General features: G+C 47.3%; 1 protein-coding gene across 1 annotated transcript in view; it reads left to right on the plus strand.

Annotated features, from left to right (window-relative positions):
• LOC119383890 (lysine-specific histone demethylase 1B) overlaps positions 1-21,230 on the plus strand; it is a 121,284-nt gene that overhangs the window by 92,663 nt on the left and 7,391 nt on the right. Inside the window, exons 13-17 of the mRNA XM_037652161.2 lie at positions 5,808-6,008; positions 10,125-10,355; positions 10,775-10,915; positions 13,733-13,855; positions 20,773-20,925. Of these exons, the coding sequence (XP_037508089.1) occupies positions 5,808-6,008; positions 10,125-10,355; positions 10,775-10,915; positions 13,733-13,855; positions 20,773-20,925 (849 nt within the window). The remainder of the gene's footprint in view (positions 1-5,807; positions 6,009-10,124; positions 10,356-10,774; positions 10,916-13,732; positions 13,856-20,772; positions 20,926-21,230) is intronic.

The raw sequence follows: 21,230 nt of genomic DNA on the forward strand, positions 1-21,230 counted from the left end.
GACTTTAACGCTCACCATACAGCATGGGGCTACAAATATGAAACCTTGAAAGGCAAGAATCTATGGGAGGACGCGCAACAGGAAGGTCTCACTCTCGTTACTGACCCCTCTACACCTACGCGAAGAGGGAACAGCGTTTGTGCAGACACCTCACCCGACCTCGCGTTTGTTAAAAACATAGAAAACGTATGGTGGACAAATACACAAGAGGATTTAGGCAGCGATCACGCCATTGTAGAAATTCAAGTCGACGCGGGGCCGCGCAAGACAAGAAGCAAGCGACTCAAACTTGTCGAGTGGGATAAGTTCAGACAGATCAGAAAAGATAAGATTAACTCTTCGGAAAATATCGACGATATCGAAAGGTGGACTGAAACGCTGAAGCGGGATGTCGCGACGGCAACGCATGAGGTCCCGCCCGAGGCGAACCTCCAGGTCTTAGACAGCAAACTTTTGCACATGTGGGAGGCTAAACGTAGCCTACAAGCCCGATGGAAGGCAAAACGACACAACAGGACTTTACGTAGGAAAATTGCCAAACTAAATAGAGACATCGAGGAATATGCGTCACAGCTCTGCAAGTCACAGTGGGAAGAAACGTGTAACAGCATGGATAGTCAGCTGGGGTTAACCAAGGCGTGGAATCTCCTCAGGTTCCTACTGGAACCAGAAGAGACAAAAACGGCACATAGGCAAAAGGTCAATAAGATCATAAATGAATACAAAGGGACCAACGAAGAACTCCTGCACGAGCTCAAAACGAGATACACTAATGAGGCTAGACACGTACCCCACCCCGAATACAAAGGCACTGTGAACGAAGACTTAGATAGACCGTTTAGCATTGCTGAAATACGCGCGGTGTTGCACAAACTCAACACAAAGTCGGCACCCGGACCGGATGGGGTTACTAACAAAACGCTTAGAAATCTAGACGACGCGTCGTTAGAGCAACTCACGAATTTTGTTAACGAATGCTGGGAAAAGGGACGGATTCCACGACAGTGGAAAACCGCCCGCATAGTTATGATACCAAAACCGGGAAAGCGCCTACAGCTGGAAAATCTAAGACCGATATCGCTGACGTCTTGCGTTGGTAAGGTCATGGAGCACGTGGTCCTCACGAGACTAACCAACTTTCTCGAGGACCGCGACCTGATTCCTCACACCATGCTGGGTTTCAGGAGGAACCTCTCCACGCAGGACGCCATGCTACAAATCAAGCACCAGGTAATAGACCAGATCCACCAAAGCAGTATTAGGCCTAGATCTTAAGAAAGCGTTTGACAACGTCAAGCACTCAGCTATACTGATCCAAATAATGGAATTAGGACTCGGTAAACGGACGTACGACTACGTGCGCGATTTTCTCACGGACAGGACAGCGAAGATCACGCTGGGCGTTCTCGAGTCCGGAGAGATAGAGATGGGCAGCGCCGGCACCCCTCAGGGCTCGGTGCTTTCGCCCATGCTTTTTAACCTCGCACTCATAGGGTTACCGCCTAAATTAGAGGAGATTGACGGGCTCTGCCACAGTCTGTACGCAGACGACATAACCATGTGGGTAACGCAGGGATGTGATGGCCAGGTCGAACAAACGCTACAGAGAGCTGTCGACACGGTTCAAAGTTTTTTAGAGGGCACGGGCCTTACCTGCTCGGCTGAGAAATCCGAGCTATTAGTCTACAAACCTACGCGCAGAGGTCGCAAACCCAAAGAAAGCGAACAAAGCGGAAATAACGCACAAGATTAGATACGGCTGACAACCTCGGAAGGACACGCAATTCCCAAAGTAGACGTTATACGCGTGTTAGGCTTGCATCTCGCAGCCAATGGACACAATGGTGAAACCATTCGTAGGTTGGAAAAAGCGGTAAATGAGACCATCAGATTGCTAAAACGCATTACAAACAGACACAGCGGTATGAAAGAAGGCAACACCATTAGGCTTGTGCAAGCCTTCGTCCTTAGTAGAATCACGTACGTTGCCTCTTACTTAAAGTGGCAGGTAGCCGAGAAAGCGAAATTAGATTGTTTATTCAGGAAAGTTTATAAGCACGCCTTAGGGTTACCGAAGAACACAAGCACGATGAAATTGTTGGAACTAGGTTTGCACAACACGCTTGATGAGTTAATAGAAGCGCACGACATAGCACAATACGAACGACTTTCAAAGACAAAAACAGGTAGGCACATCCTTGAAAAGCTAGGCATAGGCTATCACACGCAGCAAGGTGAAAAAGCAGACGTACCCGCGACGGTGAGAGAAAGGATAGTAGTTCCGCCGCTGCCCAAAAACATGCACCCGGATCATCACGCCGGTAGAAGAAATAAGAGGGCGCAGGACTTGCACAGGAAATTCGGGAATAGCAAGGAAGCGGTATTCGTGGACGCGGCCAGATACGCGCGCAGGTGTGGCTATGTGGCCGCGGTGGTCAACTGCGAAGGAATATGCAAGACGAGCGTTACGGTGCAAACCACACTCACCGAGACGGCCGAGGAGGTGGCCATCGCCCTCGCAGTGGCCACCACCGAGGCTGAAGTAGTAATTAGTGACTCGCAAGCGGCGATACGTAACTATGCTAACGGCCGGGTCTCCCGAGAGGCGCTGCGAATCCTAACGAATAACGAGCAAAAAATCCGAAACAAAAATTACACTTTCGTTATATGGACGCCCGCACACACAGAAACTCCGCTGGCCGGCAACGAGGCGGCACACGCGGCGGCTCGAGAGCTCACGAACCGAGCCGTTGCGAACGCCGACGCCGCTTCGACCGAGGTCCCACGCGGGGAAGAGTGGTAGTGGGCGGAACGTATGACTAGCTACAATGAAATAACGCAGCACTACAAGCTAGGAAGACGCAAATACCCACCGCCACACAATAGATTAAATAAAAGGCAGGCAGTTGCATGGCGGCAGCTGCAAACACACACTTACCCAAACCCAGTTATCTTTCGTCTCTGTTACCCTGATCTCTATTTGACAGACAAATGTAAGATGTGCGATACAAGGGCAACACTGGGCCACATACTATGGGAGTGCTCGAGCTTAGACGACAAAGCACACTGAAACCATGAGGAGGCAGTATCGAACCGCAGGGTGCGCTGGGAGGAGGCTCTGCTCAGCTCCGCAATCGAAGAACAACTTTGGGCCGTCCAGCGAGCCGAGGAAGCCGCCCGAGCCCAAGGGCTCGCGGCCGATGCCTAGGCCGGGGTTGAGGCCTACCCCAAGTCAAGTTCGCTGGACTTTATAAATAAAGTTCTTTCTCTCTCTCTCTCTCTCCGATTGAGAGTGACCCCTTCAGATTTTCAATATGCTTCACCTCATTACACTCTCGTATTGCGGCAAAGCTGCCTTTCTAGCTCCGTTACGGTCGAACTTTGCCAAGAACAATGTCTAATTGGAAGTGGTCCCTAGATTTTCAATATGCTTCACCTCATCACACCCAGGTATTGCGGCAAAGCTGCCTTTCAAGCTCCGTTACAGTCGAACTTTGTCAAGACACAGTCAACGTCTGATTGAAAGTGGCCCCTAGATTTTCAATATGCTTCACCTCATCACACCCCGGCATTGCGGCAAAACTGCCTTTCAAGCTCTGCTACGGTCGCAAATGTACTAACTCAAGAAAACGCTGGTTCCAACATGGAGATGAAAGATGTGGCAGAGGTGGGGGCTCAATTAATGCTGTTCTGGACCTGAAACTTGGGCAGGAAGTCCTAAAAATCGGACACCAAAGCTTTTTAGCATCCAAAATTTAAGATGTTCTTATATATCGACGTCTACGAGGCAGATTTGGAACTCCTGACTTGAAGGGAGCACGCCCTTGTCCGCCACATCAGTTGGGCTTCCACAGAAGTTGAAAGAGGAGGAGAGGCTGAGGAAATGACATGTTTGCCTATCACGTGTAAAGTGTTGTCGGCAACACTTTGGTTGCACCAAATCATGCACATAAATAGAATTCGGCCTCTACATTGCCTCATTCTTGATAAGACAACTATGAAACACCACCCCTCCAGTGCTTATCAACCTAGCGAAAAGAAACACTTTCATGTTGCTATCTCATAAGAATATGCTTAGGAATCTTCTCTAACTGCAATTTCACTTCGAAGTATTCGAAAAATATTCTAGAAATATTCGAGAAGTATTCAAAAAATATTCGATTCGATTCGCACTCACACTTGAACATTCGAGTTCGCTTCGCACCAAAAATTTTGCTATTCGCACAGCTCTAATAAAATGATTTCTTTTCATGAGATGGTGGCAAGCATTTGCTGTTGAAAAGCATCTTACAGGGTGCGTACAGGTCCTTGAAATCGTTGCAAACCCTTGAATTTTAAAAAATGCATTTTCAAGGCCTTTGAAAGTCCTGGAATTTTTTCCCGTCCTTGAAAATCCTTGAATTTTATGAGCGGTGCACTCTCGTATCGCTGGCAAACCAGAACCGGCACTCTCAGTCGCTGGCAAGCCGGAACCAAAGCTCCAAGCAAAGATATCAAAGATATAGCGCACATCCACTGCTGTTTTTGTGCCACTTCTGAGCTACTCCTGCTGTGTTTGTGTGCTACTCGGCTTATCTGTTTTTTCTCCTGCGAGATCATTGCGACCAGCGGGTGGTTCGTTTTTTTAACCAACACAGGCCGTGTTGTGAGCAACATTCATGGCTCGAAAGCTGCAAAAATTTGAAGACGATTGCATGCAATTGTCACAGAAGTCTTGTTGAAGAGGAAGGCCCTACCTATGCAGCAGGTCACTTTGATTATTCTTTTTTTGGCTATCAAAATAAATAGCATGTTGTGAAATCTTTAAACTCATTTTTCTTGGTTTACTTTTTGGAGAGAACGAGCCTGTTAGGAAAACTATTTAATTTCCAAATTGCAGTGATGGAAGTGCTGTTCCGATTCCTCCAAACTGCTCCAAAAGAGAAATGCTGCTCCTTCATTGCCTTTCCTTCATTGCCAAGAAAAGTTCTCCATGAGTATAGTATGTATAGTATGCTAGTATGGAGTTGCTACACTAGCTTCATACTAGCATATCGACAATGCCACAAGTAGTGGCATTGTGGATATATCTCCGATTTAGCTGTATATTTGTACATGACAGGCAGACTATTTTGGTATAATGTGCGTGAGATTAGTTCGATATCCTACTGATCACTAACTGCTGGTGGGATGACTGTGATGTGTGACTGATCACATCACTTTGTCAGCTGTACCTCATTTTTGCCACAAGAAATGGCAAGGCTGTTTTTCCAACCTATCTGCACTTGGGTTTTTTTTTTTTTTTTTGAATTTTAAATGCAGGCTATTTTGGTGAAATATGAAAATAACACATTGCTTTGCTGCTCCAAACTAGCATTTTTTCTGTTCCAGACTGTGCTCCAAATAGCAAAATGTTGCTTCCATCACTGAAACTGCTTCGCCAATGGCTGCTTTCAAGGTGGTTTTTATACTGAAATTTTGTCAAGAACAAGCTAAAATACTTTTCTGATCTCCAAGTATTTTCTAACAAAAAAAAAACATTAGCGATGTCTGACATGCACTGACAGGAAAGAAGGTTATCTTCCCTTTTAGAGTGATGACATTTTTACAGAAACGTCATAAAAGAATACGTGACTGGCCTTATCCTGCACTGCAAACCATCTAAAAGGCATTTAATGATAAATTAGTACATTTTCATTATTTTGAAATGATAGTTTTCCGAAGTTGGCATACATGGTTGGTCATTGTAATAGGTTTTATCTTTAATTCCTGCTAGGGTAATTTCGTATTTCCTTCCTTCAGTTGTGCCTGTGGATGCTGTCGTGCAGGAAGAGAGCAACGTGCTCCAGTTCCACATAGGCAACCTGGAGTATGCGTGTGGTGCACACCTGCGTGAGGTGTCGGCCCTGCAGTGGGACCAGAACGAGCGGTTCCCCCAGTTCAGCGGGCAGCACGCCCTCGTCCCGGACGGCTTTGGCTGTCTCCTGCAGGCCCTGGCCGAAGGTCTCGATATCCGCTATGGCCACAAGGTCTGCACGCTGCTCCCTCTGCTTGCTTTTCTTAAAGGGCATTCCAACACCAAAAGAGTTTTACAGCGAAAGCCGTAATCTGGTCACAACTGCCAATCTTGGTGGCATAGTTGTCCGCCACTGGTGTCCGTAACAACTATTGCACGTAATGAGGGGAAAAAATATGGCTGGCTCTCCCGTAATCGAGAGTAGATGTAAGCATGAAATGTCCACCGGCAAAGCAGATTGGTTGGAGATTATACAGTTAAACCTGCCTATAACAAACCTCCATACGAAGAATTCCTCGATACTATGTAGTTCTTTTATTCCTCGCCGTTACTCCATAGAAGCACATGTATTTGCGACCTCTATGTAACAAAGTGGCAGCAGGAAGCACCCTTAATATAACGAATTTTTTCCACCAACAGCCTTGGGATATTGCCCCGAATTTTGTCATATTGGCACGAGCAGGAGTCACATGTATCGTCTGCGGTTTCCCCGCCGATGAGAGCGCAAAGTGGCAGCCAACGTTACTAGAACAAACTCAGTTTCAAAGCTCCATATCTCCGCCAGCGGAGGAGGGTGGTCCGAACGGTGGTTGCGAGAACTAGCGGCGCTGCAGTCCCGTCTTGTGCCACTATCGGCGCGTCGTCTGCTGCCACGGCGTAACGCGGCAGTCCACCGCGCAGTTGCTCGCGGCAACTGCGCGGCAACTTTCTTATTGTACTAGTGGCAAACTCAAACATTTATCATTCTTTCATTCGACGTTCCCGCATCTCATTTGCGGACTACTTAGGTGGATATGCATAAGGTCGTCAGTACGCATTGGCCCGCGTGCGTTGTTCATTGATTGGCTAAGAATCGATGTTCGGTCTATATTTGAGCTCTCTACATTGCGCTTAACTTCCATGCATAGAAGTTTCTAAGCGAATGACGGTTTTCAACGTAATTTTTATAACTACCACCACAATTTTAGCCGCTGCCGTCTTAACTAGACCAAGAACAACCCAGCACATTTGTAAAAGCCTTTGTAGTGTACAAAGAAGCTTACTTACTCGAGATGCAAAAACGTTCTAGATGAACAGTACCCATGTTGTCTACAATTTATTCAAAAAAGCTTTCTCGAAAAACATCACCAATGCTTTGCAATGTTTACAAGATACGTTTTCACAATGGTTAAAGGGATACTGGCCCGAAATCGGAAAATTTTACAAGAACTCTGTAAATGAAATCTCAGTGTGCGATTACATTGAACAGATGTCGTCTCTGAGCAATTTTTTCAGCGGATAGTTGTATTTTCGGTGTCTCATCTTTCTATGTCGCATCCTTCTACGGTGCCTTAAACAATTCGAATAAATCGGCCGTGATGTGAGCACCGTGCAGTTATTCGCGCGTGCTCTGTCGCTAGAAGAGTCGTCAGTATTGACTCCTTCGCACAACTTCAGTTTTTCAACTTCACCGAGCAGATGTTCCATGACTGCAGCACTTCTTACACTCTACGACAGCCGTTGGCGTTTCGTGCTGTAGCCGTTCACTACGCAGTTAAACTGCTCGTCAACTACAATTATCTTTTGCACACGTAAGTCTCTGTTCCCGAAGCAAAGTGTGGGATTGGGCTAGTTGGTATTCCATTATTAAACTGCTCAGCGCAAAACATTTGACATGGTACACATAGAAAAGACGAGGACCAGCGCTGGTCCTCGTCTTTTCTATGTACTGTGTCAAATTTTTGCGCTGAGCAGTCCGTTCCCGAGCCGGCGAGTGTAAAATATTCCGCACATCTCATTCGATACCTCGTCGTAAAATCTCTCGAAAATCCGCTTCTTTGAAGGCATGGACAGTTGACAAATGATCGAATGTCAGTGTGATGCAACTCTCAGTCTCGGTAGCGTATATAGGTAATTGCCTGCCTTTTGTTTTGCTGTTTTATTTCTGGCGGCTCCTCCAAACTGGGCACTTGGCTTTCACGGGACGCCGTGCGTTTTGGGGGGATTTGCGCCTTGGTCCCGAACAGTTTGGCTTTGAAATGTGGGGTGGAAGTGCTGGGAACAAGCGCGGCGCGGCACGCCACCGGGCGCGAGTTCCCACTTTCCACGTGGGATCAAAGCTTATTGTGCCGCAACGACACGACGATGGTGCTTTACAGTGTCGTCACTCTCAAAATGAACGTCACAGACCTTGCATTTCGCAGTAAGCTTTCTATCTTTGCGATGCAAAGCTTGAATGGTGTAGGGTCTTTCGGAGGTCCGAAGAAGTGTCGTGAAGCGGAGTCGTCGTTGCGGTAGCCGCTCCTGCAGCCCGGGCAAAGCAAATTGGCATACCGCACTGTGAATCTGTTCGCCTTCGTTACGCTTCGTACATCATGCACGTGTCTTCGTACAAGACGCTAAGCCTGGTCAAGAACAGTCGCAAAAATGACGAGCTAACAAAGCGCACACGTCGCTGTAACCCACGTGCGCTCGTACATCGGCGGCGCCGATCACAACAAGCCCCAGCCGCGGGAGCTAGACGTGACTGCAGCGCCACTGGTTCTCACGACCGCCTCTCCAGCGTAGCTTTTAAACTGAGTTTGTTCCAGTAACGTTGGTGGCAGCGGCGCGCGTGGCACACTCGAAGCCCCGGCACCAGCGAGGAGAAAGCGAGCGCTCATTTGTGCATGCAGGTGAGCGTGAGGCGGGCAGGCGAGGCCTACGCTCCTCGAGCCAACTCTCCTGCCGCCGCAGGCACGTGCGCACGCGTGTCCATCCTCTCCTCCCTCCCTTCAGACCTCATCCAGCAGTTCGCAGGTGCCACCACGCTAACTGTGCCAGCTTTCTTTTAAAAAAGAAAAAAAGAGAAAAAGAAAAGGAAAAATCGGCTTCGCATTGGCAGCGCCACACTTCAGTCGGTGCAGTAGTCTCTGAACTGCACTTCGTTAACATGACACCATGTGACACCACTAAAAAAAAATCCTTGCTCCGTGTCGTTACGCTTCGAGTTCGCGCCGCATATAAAGGTCGCACTTCGTTTTTGGCGCCGTGCGCGCGTGCGTGGTTTCACTGCACTCGCATGGAGCAGCCCCTGACAACGTGCAGCTTTTGCATTTTTTTTTAATGCCGACAACTGTGTCGTCACTATCGAGGAGATGTCAGATTAGGCGCTGGTAGAAACTGTCCGCGACCACGGTGACAACGGTGGATCTTCGGAGGTCGACTCGTCACTGTCGTCACGCGCTTTGCAGTCTTGTGCCGCGCCGCAGGTTCGCGACGGCGCGTAGCCGGAGCCAGTCTCGGAGGTCACAACTAGACGATGAAGGAGCAGCGTTGTATTGATGTCTTACGAACATTCAGTATTGCCATCTTTCACAAATAAGCAATAGAGCAAAATAATGCAGATTTTTGCCGCTAAATATGTGTTTTGGGTGAGCTCTGCCTTCAATTTCCCTTGTGTTTAATTTTTGTGTTTCTTTTCCAAATTTTCGTGCTGAAACTGGATATAACGAAAACCTGTTTATAGCAAATTCTTTCGGGCATTTGTCAATTTCGCTATATCCAGGTTTAACTGTATGTTTGAAGATTATACTAGCCACAATCTTGTACATGTTTGCAACAACATAACCCACAAAACTGCACCACACTACACTGTGCACTCGTCCATGTGGACACAGTTGTTTGCTACCACTTTGCGAGACAAATCTTAGGCTTTGCCTAGCGTATGCGGCCACAATGCAGCAGCAGACTGGTGCGCTGCACGCACCATGCTGTCATTTCTCGAAGAATGTGGCAACCCGCACCACAAAACTTGTTGACTCTCCCACTGCTGTCATTCAAAAGAGCAAACGCTGGGGTCTGGCTCTTAAATGAACAAGTGTATGGTGCCATTCTGCCTTTGGAACTTAGGAACAGGGATGAGGACACTGTGAGCAAAGATTATACTGAAACAGTGCACTCAAATCGATGCAAAGAGTCTCTATCTAACACTGACATTTCGGAGTGCATAAAAAAGATGTGCGCTTTCCTTGGCAGTTGCAGCAGTGTCACTGAGGCACTGCGCAAGATCCGCCCCCCTCCCCGGCTTGCGGCTTGCTAGGGAATACACTGTTCAACATAGTCAGCCTAACCTTTCCACCCCTGCTTGTTTTATTTTCTGTGAATGCAGGTGACAGCTATAGAGTACGGTTCTGAGGAGGGTGGAGTGCGAGTCCTCACGGAGCAGTCTGGTGCCAAGAACAGCAGCGATGAGGAGGAAGAAGGGAAGTTCTCGGCCGACTTTGCTCTGGTGACAGTGCCATTGACCATCCTCCAGCGACAGGAGATCAGCTTCTCACCGCCTCTGCCCAAGGACAAGACGGATGCACTCAAAGATCTGGGTGCAGGTGTCATCGAAAAGGTGAGACAGACCACTGCTACTCTTGCCACAGTGCAGGGGCTTTTCATGCAGAGTACAGCGGTTGTCCTGAGCATCACACGGCACCTGTCCATTGCATCCCACGGTTCATGGCAAAGTAAACACAGCAAAAAAAAAAAAGATTGCTAGTCAAAGCACAAAATTTATTTTCTTATTTCTTGCAAAAAATTTTGTAATGCTCATCTGCTTCGGCAGTGCAGACCTGATGCGGGTAGTCTCCAGTTAAAAATGACCGGGAGAGGCTTGAATGTCCTCAAGGTCATTCTGAACGTCCTCAAGATGACTGGGAGATGAGCGGCTTTTCTTTGTGTTGCTTGTGTGACACTTGTTGTCCATGTTGAAGTACTTTAGACACGAAAGTCTTGCTGTGCTGCAGTGTGCACCTTGCTCCCTCTCTACAGGTGGCCCTCAAGTTCACTCGGCCATTCTGGTCTGCCGAGGTGAGGTCCGCAGACTTCTTCGGTCACGTGCCATCATCACCCGAGCAGCGTGGTCTCTTCAGCGTCTTCTTCGACCTCAGCCCAAGGACACAGCCAAAGAAGGTCAGGGCGCCCTTGTGTTCAGGGTTCATCATGGCTCATGAAGCCCTCAAAGACACTTGAATGTGCTTCAGAATGTTTTTTTTTTTTCTTAGGGAAATTATAGTTTGTAATACCCACTCATAGAGGAGGGTTCCATTTGTTTTAGGGAGGCCTTAAAGGGGCCCTGCAATGGGGTGCTCTGTTATTGTAGAATGACCTTATTGTAGGGATGGGCGAATACGTATTTACTCGATTGTAACGCACACCCGTTTTCCGTGACCAAAAAAAAAAGAGTAATACATCGATTGTAACGCGCATCCATTTTTTCGTGAGAGAAAAGAACAAAAAAGTCCGTAGGAGTCAAACTTCGCACATGCAGAAGAACAAGTATTTGGGTTTTAAAGAACTAAAGTTTCAAAAAAGTAAAACACAAAGTCAAAAAGCGGGCCTTGCCGCTAAAACTGTCACCACTACGGCGGCGATACGAGTCGCGTAATGGATCAGTCCTCGTCGCTGTCGGACAACTCCTTGTCGCTGTCAACGCTCTTCGATTTCGGGAAACCGGCCCTGCCTTGGTCCACTGAAACCTTTTCGTGAAGTTTTGCTGTAAAAAATCTTCTGCTTCTATTTGCGCCAGTCTCGCATGCACGTTGCGGGAACTCCGAACGACCACGATGCGGCCCGATTTCCGCCCGTCTCAGCACATGTGATAACTATTCTTTTAAATGCTGCAACGTGGTGCACTCGTCGAGTATTTGGAGTCGGCACTTCCATGCCGTCGATGCGAACGCAGAACGGGATGACAATCTCCTCAGCACACGTACGAACTGAAACAATAATGGCAGAAATGGCAAGGCGCATAGGAGGCGGCCATTGTGAAATGCCGATGGCGATACGATAGCCGAGTTTCTGTTTTTTTTTTCCGGTACTCGATTCTAATGGGCATGCGATTTATGGACTCGTTTTACCGGAAAAAAGGTGCGCGTTAGATTCGAGTAAATACGGTAGTGAATTTGAGGTTCGAAGTGAATCCGAAGCAAATAGTGATTTGGTCCAATAATTTCGAATCGAATAGTTCGAATAGTATTTACCGCATATTATTACGAAAAACAGGCATTTTTGTCATGACCCTTGCACAATATTTTTAAGGATTGGAACTAGGTACGAGTGAATGTCACTTTTTTGGTTTGAAATGAAGTGGAAGCAGCCTTGAATAGTATCAAGATTTGAATAGCAGTAGGGTTGTAAATGGACTTTACAATTTAATAATTACTATACTTAGCTCATATAAGCCCATATAATACGCTTTTAAACTTTAAAAAATATGTACATTTAACCTTGAAGTGTGGCTTCGTGGCAGCGCAGATTTCCTCTGGGTGGGTTGTTTCACGGCACGGCAACCAGACGCTGCAGCGGAACCACCTTTACAGGCGGTTATGAGCGGTCAAATGTATACATATATTCGTTCGTTTTGAGTACTTTGAAATTTCGAATAACCCAAATTCGTATCGAAGCGAATTCGAATACTGTAATATTCGAAACGCCCGAATATTCGCCCATCCCTACCTGATTGGACTCTCTGGCTGCACGAATGTCCTGGTGGAAATTCTTATCAAGTCCATCAAGTATGAGCAAAGTTATCGCATGAGACAAGACATTTTCTTTTTTTCTCCTTTTGTGGTCACAAACAAGCGAGTTAAAAGCTACACGGGGGGGGGGGGTGCTTTGCACTGCCCATGAGTTACGTTGGTGCGCGGCCACGGCCTTGAGTGTTTTCTCTAATATTTTTATGTTCTACTATTTTCACTCCACAGCTGTGGGGTGACACCACAGGTTTGTGGTGTCACCCCACGAATGGCCACGATACCTACATGACGCAGCATGTGGCCTCTGAGATCATATGCTGGCACATGGTTTCTGATATCGGCCCATACCCATCATGCCCACCTGCCCCCACTCACTGCATAATGGACACAGTGCACAAAACATTTAGGAGGTGTAACTCCGCTATTTCGGGCAACCAAATAGTGTTGCCCTTCCATGCTAGCGGCATCTGGTAGCAGACAAGGAAATTCCCACCATTTCGGTTGCCAAGGGAACCGGTCGAGTGTGTTGCTCCCATTCTGCTGCAGTCAGGAAGCGCATTTGGATGCATTTGTTTCTCGCCTCACACTGCAGACTCTCTGCGTAAACCCACAAAAACTGACACAAAAAAAAAAGTGCGTGTCCGCTGACACGAATGCCGCTGTCATGTGCTCGCCTAGGGGCTGCTTGCACAACCGGTACAGGTTTCTTGTTTTGTTTTGTTTGTTTGTTTGTTTGTTTTTCATTTTTTGATTTCCTGCTTCATGGTACCAGCTCAGTGTTGCAAGGCGCCGCCAGTTGAAGTGTCTCTATCAGCGCATGCCATTTTTGTGACATTATCTGGACACACTCAGATGGGCCCGTTCTAATGGGAGTTTTACCTCCTAAATATTTCTTGCTCCGTGGCAAAATATAATAATGACATACCCGAGCAAATGGCATGCAATTTTTCATTGTTTGTGACGCAGAATTGCAAATTACCTGCTGCACGCTGTGCAATAATATTTGGCTCTCGTGTTCACAGGAACATTGACTGCAGATCGATAGCATTTTCTGGCTATTTTCAAAAAGCATCGCATGGCTTCTGTGGGGTATTCAAAGAAAATTTTGTTTTGTCTATGTCCGTCGCGTTGTTGGAGCCCAAATTGTTTGAGCAAAATTTGGCTACTCTTGAATCCCTAGGTCATCTATGGCAAGTGTAGGGGAACCCACGAAACACCAATCAGTGCCTCTGATTTCCTCTCCCATGTGCAGAACCCGACGTATGTCCTGATGACCTATGTGAGTGGTGACGCCATCGACCTGATTGCAGACAAGAAGGACGAGGAAGTGGTGTCCATGTGCATGGACGTGCTGCGTAACATCTTCCGAGACCAGGCAAGCTCCACGTCGTTTACGAAGACATAATCTAGTCTTGCTTAATTAAGCATTTCACATTAGAATGGCAAAGACGCAGAATTCTATCCAAAATGTGGGTCGGGAGTCAATTTTACATTGGCTGAGCCTCATGCCCAGATACAAAGATGAAACATTCAAATTGCAGTGATATAGCCAATAAGTAGGTGCTTAATCTAATGTCACTATTTATTGGAGGTGTGTGAATAGTATATTCTAGAACCCAATCGAATATCAACATCCAAATAGTTTCTGAATAGTAAGGCAACCATTTTTGAAACATCCCTATAATTCCACATCTTATTTTAGATAAATACAGCAAAACCTCAGTGATAAGATTGCAGCTGGTAAGAATTTCTGTTGGATACATTGTGAAGAGCATTTGCAGGGACATGAAAGATAGAAAACACGAGACAAGCAAAGGCTGTAGTGTGCACGTATCTCACAGGAGTACGGCCACTAGTGTGGGTTCGGACTTAGTGAGCTACAGGGCCACGTTTGCCGTCGCCTCGCGTGAACTAGTGCGCCGCTGCACACTTGCGTTCGAGCGCAACAAAGGCGCCGAGCGCAGCGCGGCAAGTACACAGTACTGCTCTGGAGATTTGCAACACTTCATTGGCTGCGGCAACACCACAAACGCAGTGCAATGCCCACTCCCAAAGGCAGCGGGAGAAGCAAAACAGGCTTATATGCCATGGGCGAATGTACAACACAAAGGGTGCCGCTAGCACGTCTCCGCGGGCAAAAGGGCTTACGGCAACACGCCGCTGAGAAAAACGGTCCCTCGCGACTACGCTGCGTGCTATCACGATCAGTGACCACAGGGCCCGATCGCTCGAGCGAGGGCAAACTACGCTCGCGTTGGCTTCGATAGGTACGGCTTCGGCATAGTATGACCACGCACGAACACACCGCACAGCTCTTCGGCCTAGCGTTCAGAAAGGGCAACAAAAGGCAAGCATCCGCCACGGGCGCAAGGCACTGTTGGTGAACTCCGCCCGAGCGAGCCCCAAGAACAAAGGAGCCGATGGACAGGAAAGAAAAGACGTGCTTACCCCTCGCTGTCCGGAGAGAATATCACTCGCCCCGCCGCGCGATACGTCTCACAAGACTCGAGCGCGGCACCACAGTCTAGAACTGGCGTCAGGGTGAGGGAGGTTAACGTCGCCCCCGCTCACCCAACGCCATAGGATGGCAGAGGAGGGGAGAATCATGATAGAACATGCGGATCGGCAGAATTAGGTGAAAAACCCGCGCAATGACGACGGGCAAGCCTCAATCCCCACAAGGCTTGTGTTTTCTTTCTTTCATCTGCCTGGTTTTTCGCGCAAATGCTGTTCACCATGGATTACCAAGTCGCCCAACACTGTCCTGTATAATACACGTTCATAATATTCCTCAACCGAAATGAATTGCTTACAATGTGGAAAAGATTGGCTGTTCCCAAGAAATTTCTGTGCCGCTGTTGATATTACGAACGCTCGAGCAACAGTGGTGGCGGCCGAGCTGTTGGAGTTATACAGTATAGGCTCGTTAATTGGACACTCATTAACTCAGAAAATCGGGTAATTCAAACGTGCTCCCTGGTCCTGGCCAGCATATACATTGTTTGATGGCACCAAACTCACGTTACTTCGGTCATATTTTTGGCCGCAACCCCCCAGTTAATTTGGACAATCCTCGGAGCACGCCGATCACAAAGCGCCGCAAATATGTGCCGCGAAGAAACGAAAATGGCGTTCGTGGACAGCTGAAATGGCCGCCGGCTTTCAGAAATATGTGGTCGCCATCCGCAATCTCGTTTTGGTACATAATAATGTTTGGTTTCAGAGCACATTTCAGATTAGGACACGAGGGTTCACGTTGTGAACGAAGTCGCAGATGACGAAAATCGCGGCTTTGCACTGCTCTTATGCGAAATAAGTACAGGATTTACGTATTCCACAAGAAAATGAAAGTGTATTGATGTCATAGACATTTATTTATTGTTTTCATTTATATATTTTATCTAGTCAGTACTGCCGACTTCTATGCAAAGTCATAGGCAGAGTGGATTCCAGATACATTTGACAGTACGTTTTCCAATGCAAGAAAACAGCAAAAGAGGCTTAAAACAAAAACAGAGCATTGGGGAAAATGTAGAAGTACACGAAATTACAAACATGATAAACATAACAGTCAATGCGGCACTTCTTCCGCCCCCTCTTTTTTTTTTTTTTTTTGTCCCTCTGCCTTTCCCTTTTTTTGTCATTTTTAATGAGCGAGTTTTGCTAAAAAATAGGCGAGAATAACAAATACATCGACACAGTGAGCAGAGTGTGCACAAATATACAAACGAGCTAGCGCAGATCATAGCAGAGACATACAACTCGGGTACACACGGTGTAGATTGCAGTCTAATCCTGCTGTAATAAATACTGCTACAATGAAATTTCCGCCACATTGAATAATTTTCGATTCCCCATCAGCCACCCATAGAAAACAATGCGAAAAATGTCTCGCCACAACGAATACTTTTTCTGGGCATTTCCACTTCAACGAAGTTTTCGCGAGTGCCACCAGGTAAGGAAAAGAAGCTTGTCTAGGATTGCCGCAAAATTCCGCTAGAAACTACCGTTTCTCGTTGCCAGAGCCGTGCGGCCGCATCGCAAGATTCATGTCTTCGTCGGAGACATGCTTTCTGCCACCATACACGCATCCCGGTAAATTTTTCGCCATTGAGATGCTCGGCGACAGATCGTCCATCCGCCATGATGTGCATGCGGGACGTGGAATAATCGTTCTTCAATAACTCCCGCCATGTTTTTGATGTAGCACTCAAAAGAAAACTTCTGCCCGTCGTCACAAGCTCTGCAATTGTGAATGAAATACACGGCGTTTTGAAGGCACACGCATGGCCAGCGCGCACCTAGTCCAAGGATAACTACATTCTGCCGCAACCGCTGCGAACACAAATGCGGTTATGTCGATGCGATAACCACGAAAATACGCGTACATCCAACGTACGCGCACCGACTCAAAGCAATGCTGTGGTCAAAGCCGCAGTAGACGCAATCACAGATAGCAACGACACAGTTGTGAAGGCACGCGCACGACCAGCACGCAGAGATTGATAACGGAACCACCATTTGCTGCAACCGCTGCGCAGTAACTGCGGTCGCTATCGTCGCGATCATCGATTGCGAATATGCTCAGGTATAGGGAAGCCAAGCTCAAGTTCGCGGCGCGACGACAGCGCCGCGCCAGCCGCGCTGCGGCTCTGTCGGAAAGCTCTGAACCTTAGGCGCGGCCGACTCAGCCCCTTTCACGGTAGCGGTAGCGCACGTGCGCACGCGTTCTTCTCTCGGTGCGGGCAACTCGGGGGCCGTCAGCTGGGTACGTTGAACCGAGAGGCTTGCTGTGCGAAGCTGCGCATTTCCGCGATGGCAGAAGCGACCCCGCGGAAGCGCAAGCGTGGTCCGAAGTATATTGCGGTTTAGTGGCCAGCCACAACAGTGCAGACAACACCAAGGCACACAATTCACGTGTTAAACCGTATCGGTTCCCGGGCGTGTCGCACGAGAAATAAAGGCGGCAAGTGTGGATAGCTGACAGCGCTGTCTCGCCTTCTATTTTGTTTGTCTGAGTTCATCGCTTTCGTTCATTCCGGCTACCTGAATCAGTAAGTAACGCGGCGCATGCACGCAGCGACTACAGTAATGATTACTCGCTGTCTTCTCGCATTGTTAAAGTCCAGTTACGGTTGTAGGTGAAGCAACTTGTGTTTTGATTCCCCGTGCTCGTGAGACCTACCCGTCGTTGTTGACCGTTCACATTCGCGTTATACCGTTAGCGTTGCGCGGTTGGTTGAATTCAACTGAACTCGGCACATTGTCAGAAGTTCGGTGCCTGCATTTCACGTCTCGGGAAGGCTGCTTTATCACGCCGGAACGGACGTCTGTGCATTTTCAGCAAGCTTTGACATCGTTCTGCAGGTTTGCTTTGTTTTTGTCACTTTATTAGGGTGATATATATTTAAGCCGCTAAATATAACTGGCACTTAATACATGCTTTGCAATTGCAACCTTGAAGTAACCACCTTCTGATTTTGTGCGATTTTCTAGCCGCGTTCACGCAGCGGGTTTTATACGCCTGTCAAGTCAGTATCATAAAAAGAGACTGCAAGCATGACGCGAGAGCCGAAAAAACGAGGCGAGCACTTCATCTTGCTTCACAGTGGTTGAAGCTCAGCTAGCTGCCTCGCGTCTTAATCGGCGGGTGATTCTCCAGCGGCACGGAGGACTTGACTCAAACCTTCTCAGGAAGCAGTGCCATGGCCGTATAATCTTTTTTTCGCACGCCGCAAACGTTTGTTCACGAAAGTACACGGCTGCTACTGTAAGCATGCCATATCAAAACAACAATCATATGATTCGTAGTCCACGCCGCAGAACATCGATAGCGTGTACGGCTTCATTTCGGAGTGCATGTGGACCATTGTTCATCTTTAACATGACAGAATGAGACTTCCCTCGAGGTATACGTCCTACACGGTGTAATCGCGACTTGGGAAATGCATTTCGCTTTGGGTCGGGCGTCGTTGTCGTCGATCGTCTGCTTTTCACCGTTAACGTGATTGACGAGCCTTGCTCATTTTATCAAGTTCACTTTTCGGAAGTGCCAGTCAAGCTTGAAAATCGTTTTGAAGCCGCACTGCGAGCGGTACATTGTGAGGCGCCGCAAGTGCACCGCGAGAGCTCTGCACATGCACAGAAGCGAGCAGCAACACGGTGGAGAGAAGGGAAAACACGCGCTGCTTACACCCCAGTTTCTCTTTTTCTGCCAGAGATGGCGCTGCCTGTCAAGAGCAGCAGCGCCGCTAAGCGTTGCTTGGGAAGCCTATGGAGCTAACACATCGGAAGAAAGATTAAAAGCAATAAAGTTTTAAAACGGCACAAAGCGTTTCGGCTTTCCGTTAACTCCCTTATGACTGGTAGTGCAGAGCTTCGGCACTTCATTTTCAGTTAGCCTCTAGCAAACTTTGGCACGCTCCTTCGCGGTGCTACGCGCTCGGCACACTTCGAGGGTACCCTGCATATCATATTTGCTCGTGTATAACCCACGTGTATAACTCGCGTATTGACGCAAAGTCGCCTTCCTTGCATTACCATGAAGCCAACTTGCGCACTGAAATTCGCGTATAACCCGCACCCCGAGTTTAGCGCTAAATTTTCTGTATATTTTGTGCGTGTTATATGCGAGAAAATACATTCACTCAGTGTGCGACCAAGTACGTCCGTGTTAGCGAGAGTTCAATGGAAAAGATATGCGCTTGCCGGGACCGAGTCATAACCATCAGATCTTCCGAACTTTTGTGGTCTATGCATGAAATTTTGCTGCAACGTAATTCCGCGACAACAAACTTTTTTGGGCGTCCCGTCAATTTCGTTGTAGCGGGATTTAACTGTTCATACAATGTCTTAAAAAGGAAACATTCAAAGGATGGCTGGTAGATTCGCTATCACATTCATGAATGAAGAAACGGTTGTGGATGACATAGCTTCATCGAGCAGGGCATTCTAACTAGGTGCTGTTCGAGGAAAAAATGATTTTTGGAAAGTAGTGGTTTTGCTTGAGAATTCTTGGATTTTTTTGCTATGGTGTGACCGTGTAATTTGTGTTTTCGAAGGTTCAATATATTTGCTTTTATCGATTCCTAGATTATTGTGACAGATCTGATAGAATAGTTGGTTTCTTTTACAGACGTGCAACAGTTTTCTTGATTCTTTCGATAATTCAGCATTTGGTTAATTTGGACAGTTTTTCTGGTCCTGTCAAATCCGAATTAACGAGCTTTTACTGTATCAGGTGCGCATGATTTCAGTGATAGCCCTGTTGAGCTGACCAAACCAGTGTCGGCACACCTAAACGAATCAAGTGCAAGAGAGACAGCCAGCCTTCGACAGTCCGCCCGGCCTGCCTGCTTGCTCTGAGGCATGTGCTAAGTTGTGTGTATTTGAGAAGGGAAAGGCCTTCACGGATTTAAACCCTGAGAACCGTGCAACGGTTGTTTCGAACAAAATTTTCACTCTAACAGGGCCTCATTCCAGGAAAAAAAAAAAAGCAACGTGTTGCCTCTTGCTTCAATTGTGAAGTAACGCAATCACCGACCCTAGGCTTGCGGGACAACTGTGGACGTGAAGCAGTCTGCCTTTTCGACTCGCCACATGCAAGATAGGGAGACCCGGGTGCAATGTGCTCAGCTGACTCGTTCTTGCAGGATTTTACTTGCACTCCGTAATGATTCGTTTGTTTTAACAAGCTTCATCGCAACACATCTCTCTAATGCGGTGAAAGATGCTGGCTGTGGAGAGAACTAATCATCGGGCAGTGTAGCATACCACCTGCAGCATTTGTCGTCGGAAAGACTGGTGCCACACTGGTTCTGTGGCACAAAGGGCCTCCCAGTCCAACATGCATGTTCCACAAAAATACATGCATGGAAAATAAGTAAGCTTGTTCAGTTACGCAAGCTTTTTCTTTAAAAACTGCAAGAAAGCAGGGGGGCGGGGCACGTTATACACTGGGTAATACAGTACTTGTCTATAATTACGAATTTGCTTCAGTGAGCTTCACTGCAACGCAGCCATGTACCATAAAAACTCGGTAACGTGGCCTTAGAGAAAACAATTTGCTAAGTTCACTATCTCGGGAGGCTTTCAGAGACTTGAAATTTCTACGTAACCTTCAGGCAGGCATATTTTGTTTTTCTGTTTATTTATATACTGGGTTATCTACAATCCCCTTCATGTTCGATAGATCCTTGTTCAACTGTAGTAGCATTGCTTAAAGGTGAAACTGTTGTCTTCCGCCACACCTGGCAGAGCGTGTCATGACCACCTGCTTTGTGGTGTGTGCAGCAAGTACCTGACCCAAAGGGCTACTCTGTGACCCACTGGCGGGATAGCCCTTATTCACGCATGGTCTACAGCTACATGCGCTGTGGGGGCTCCGGCGACGCTTACACGACCCTGGCTGAGCCACTGGCTGACCGGCTATTCTTCGCTGGCGAGGTAGGTGTCTCCAACGATGCATTATCAGATTCCGCAATGCCTTTGTTGTTTGAGGGCTGACCTTGTTTCAGAAACATATTTCTTTATTTTAGCACATTTTTACTAAACTTTGACTGCTCATGCATACTTATGTACCAATTTTAAATAGACAATTATTAGGGGTGTGCGAATATTCAAACTTTCAAATTGTTTTTGAATAGTGTTTGCTATTAGATTCAATTCGCACCGGAATTTGACTATTTGAAGTATTCGAACTTCCAGAAGATAAATACAGTCAAAGTCCGATTTTTCAAACTCCCTAGGGA

This window comes from Rhipicephalus sanguineus, chromosome 2 (assembly GCF_013339695.2).
Source record: "Rhipicephalus sanguineus isolate Rsan-2018 chromosome 2, BIME_Rsan_1.4, whole genome shotgun sequence".
In the NCBI taxonomy this organism is placed as follows: domain Eukaryota; kingdom Metazoa; phylum Arthropoda; class Arachnida; order Ixodida; family Ixodidae; genus Rhipicephalus; species Rhipicephalus sanguineus.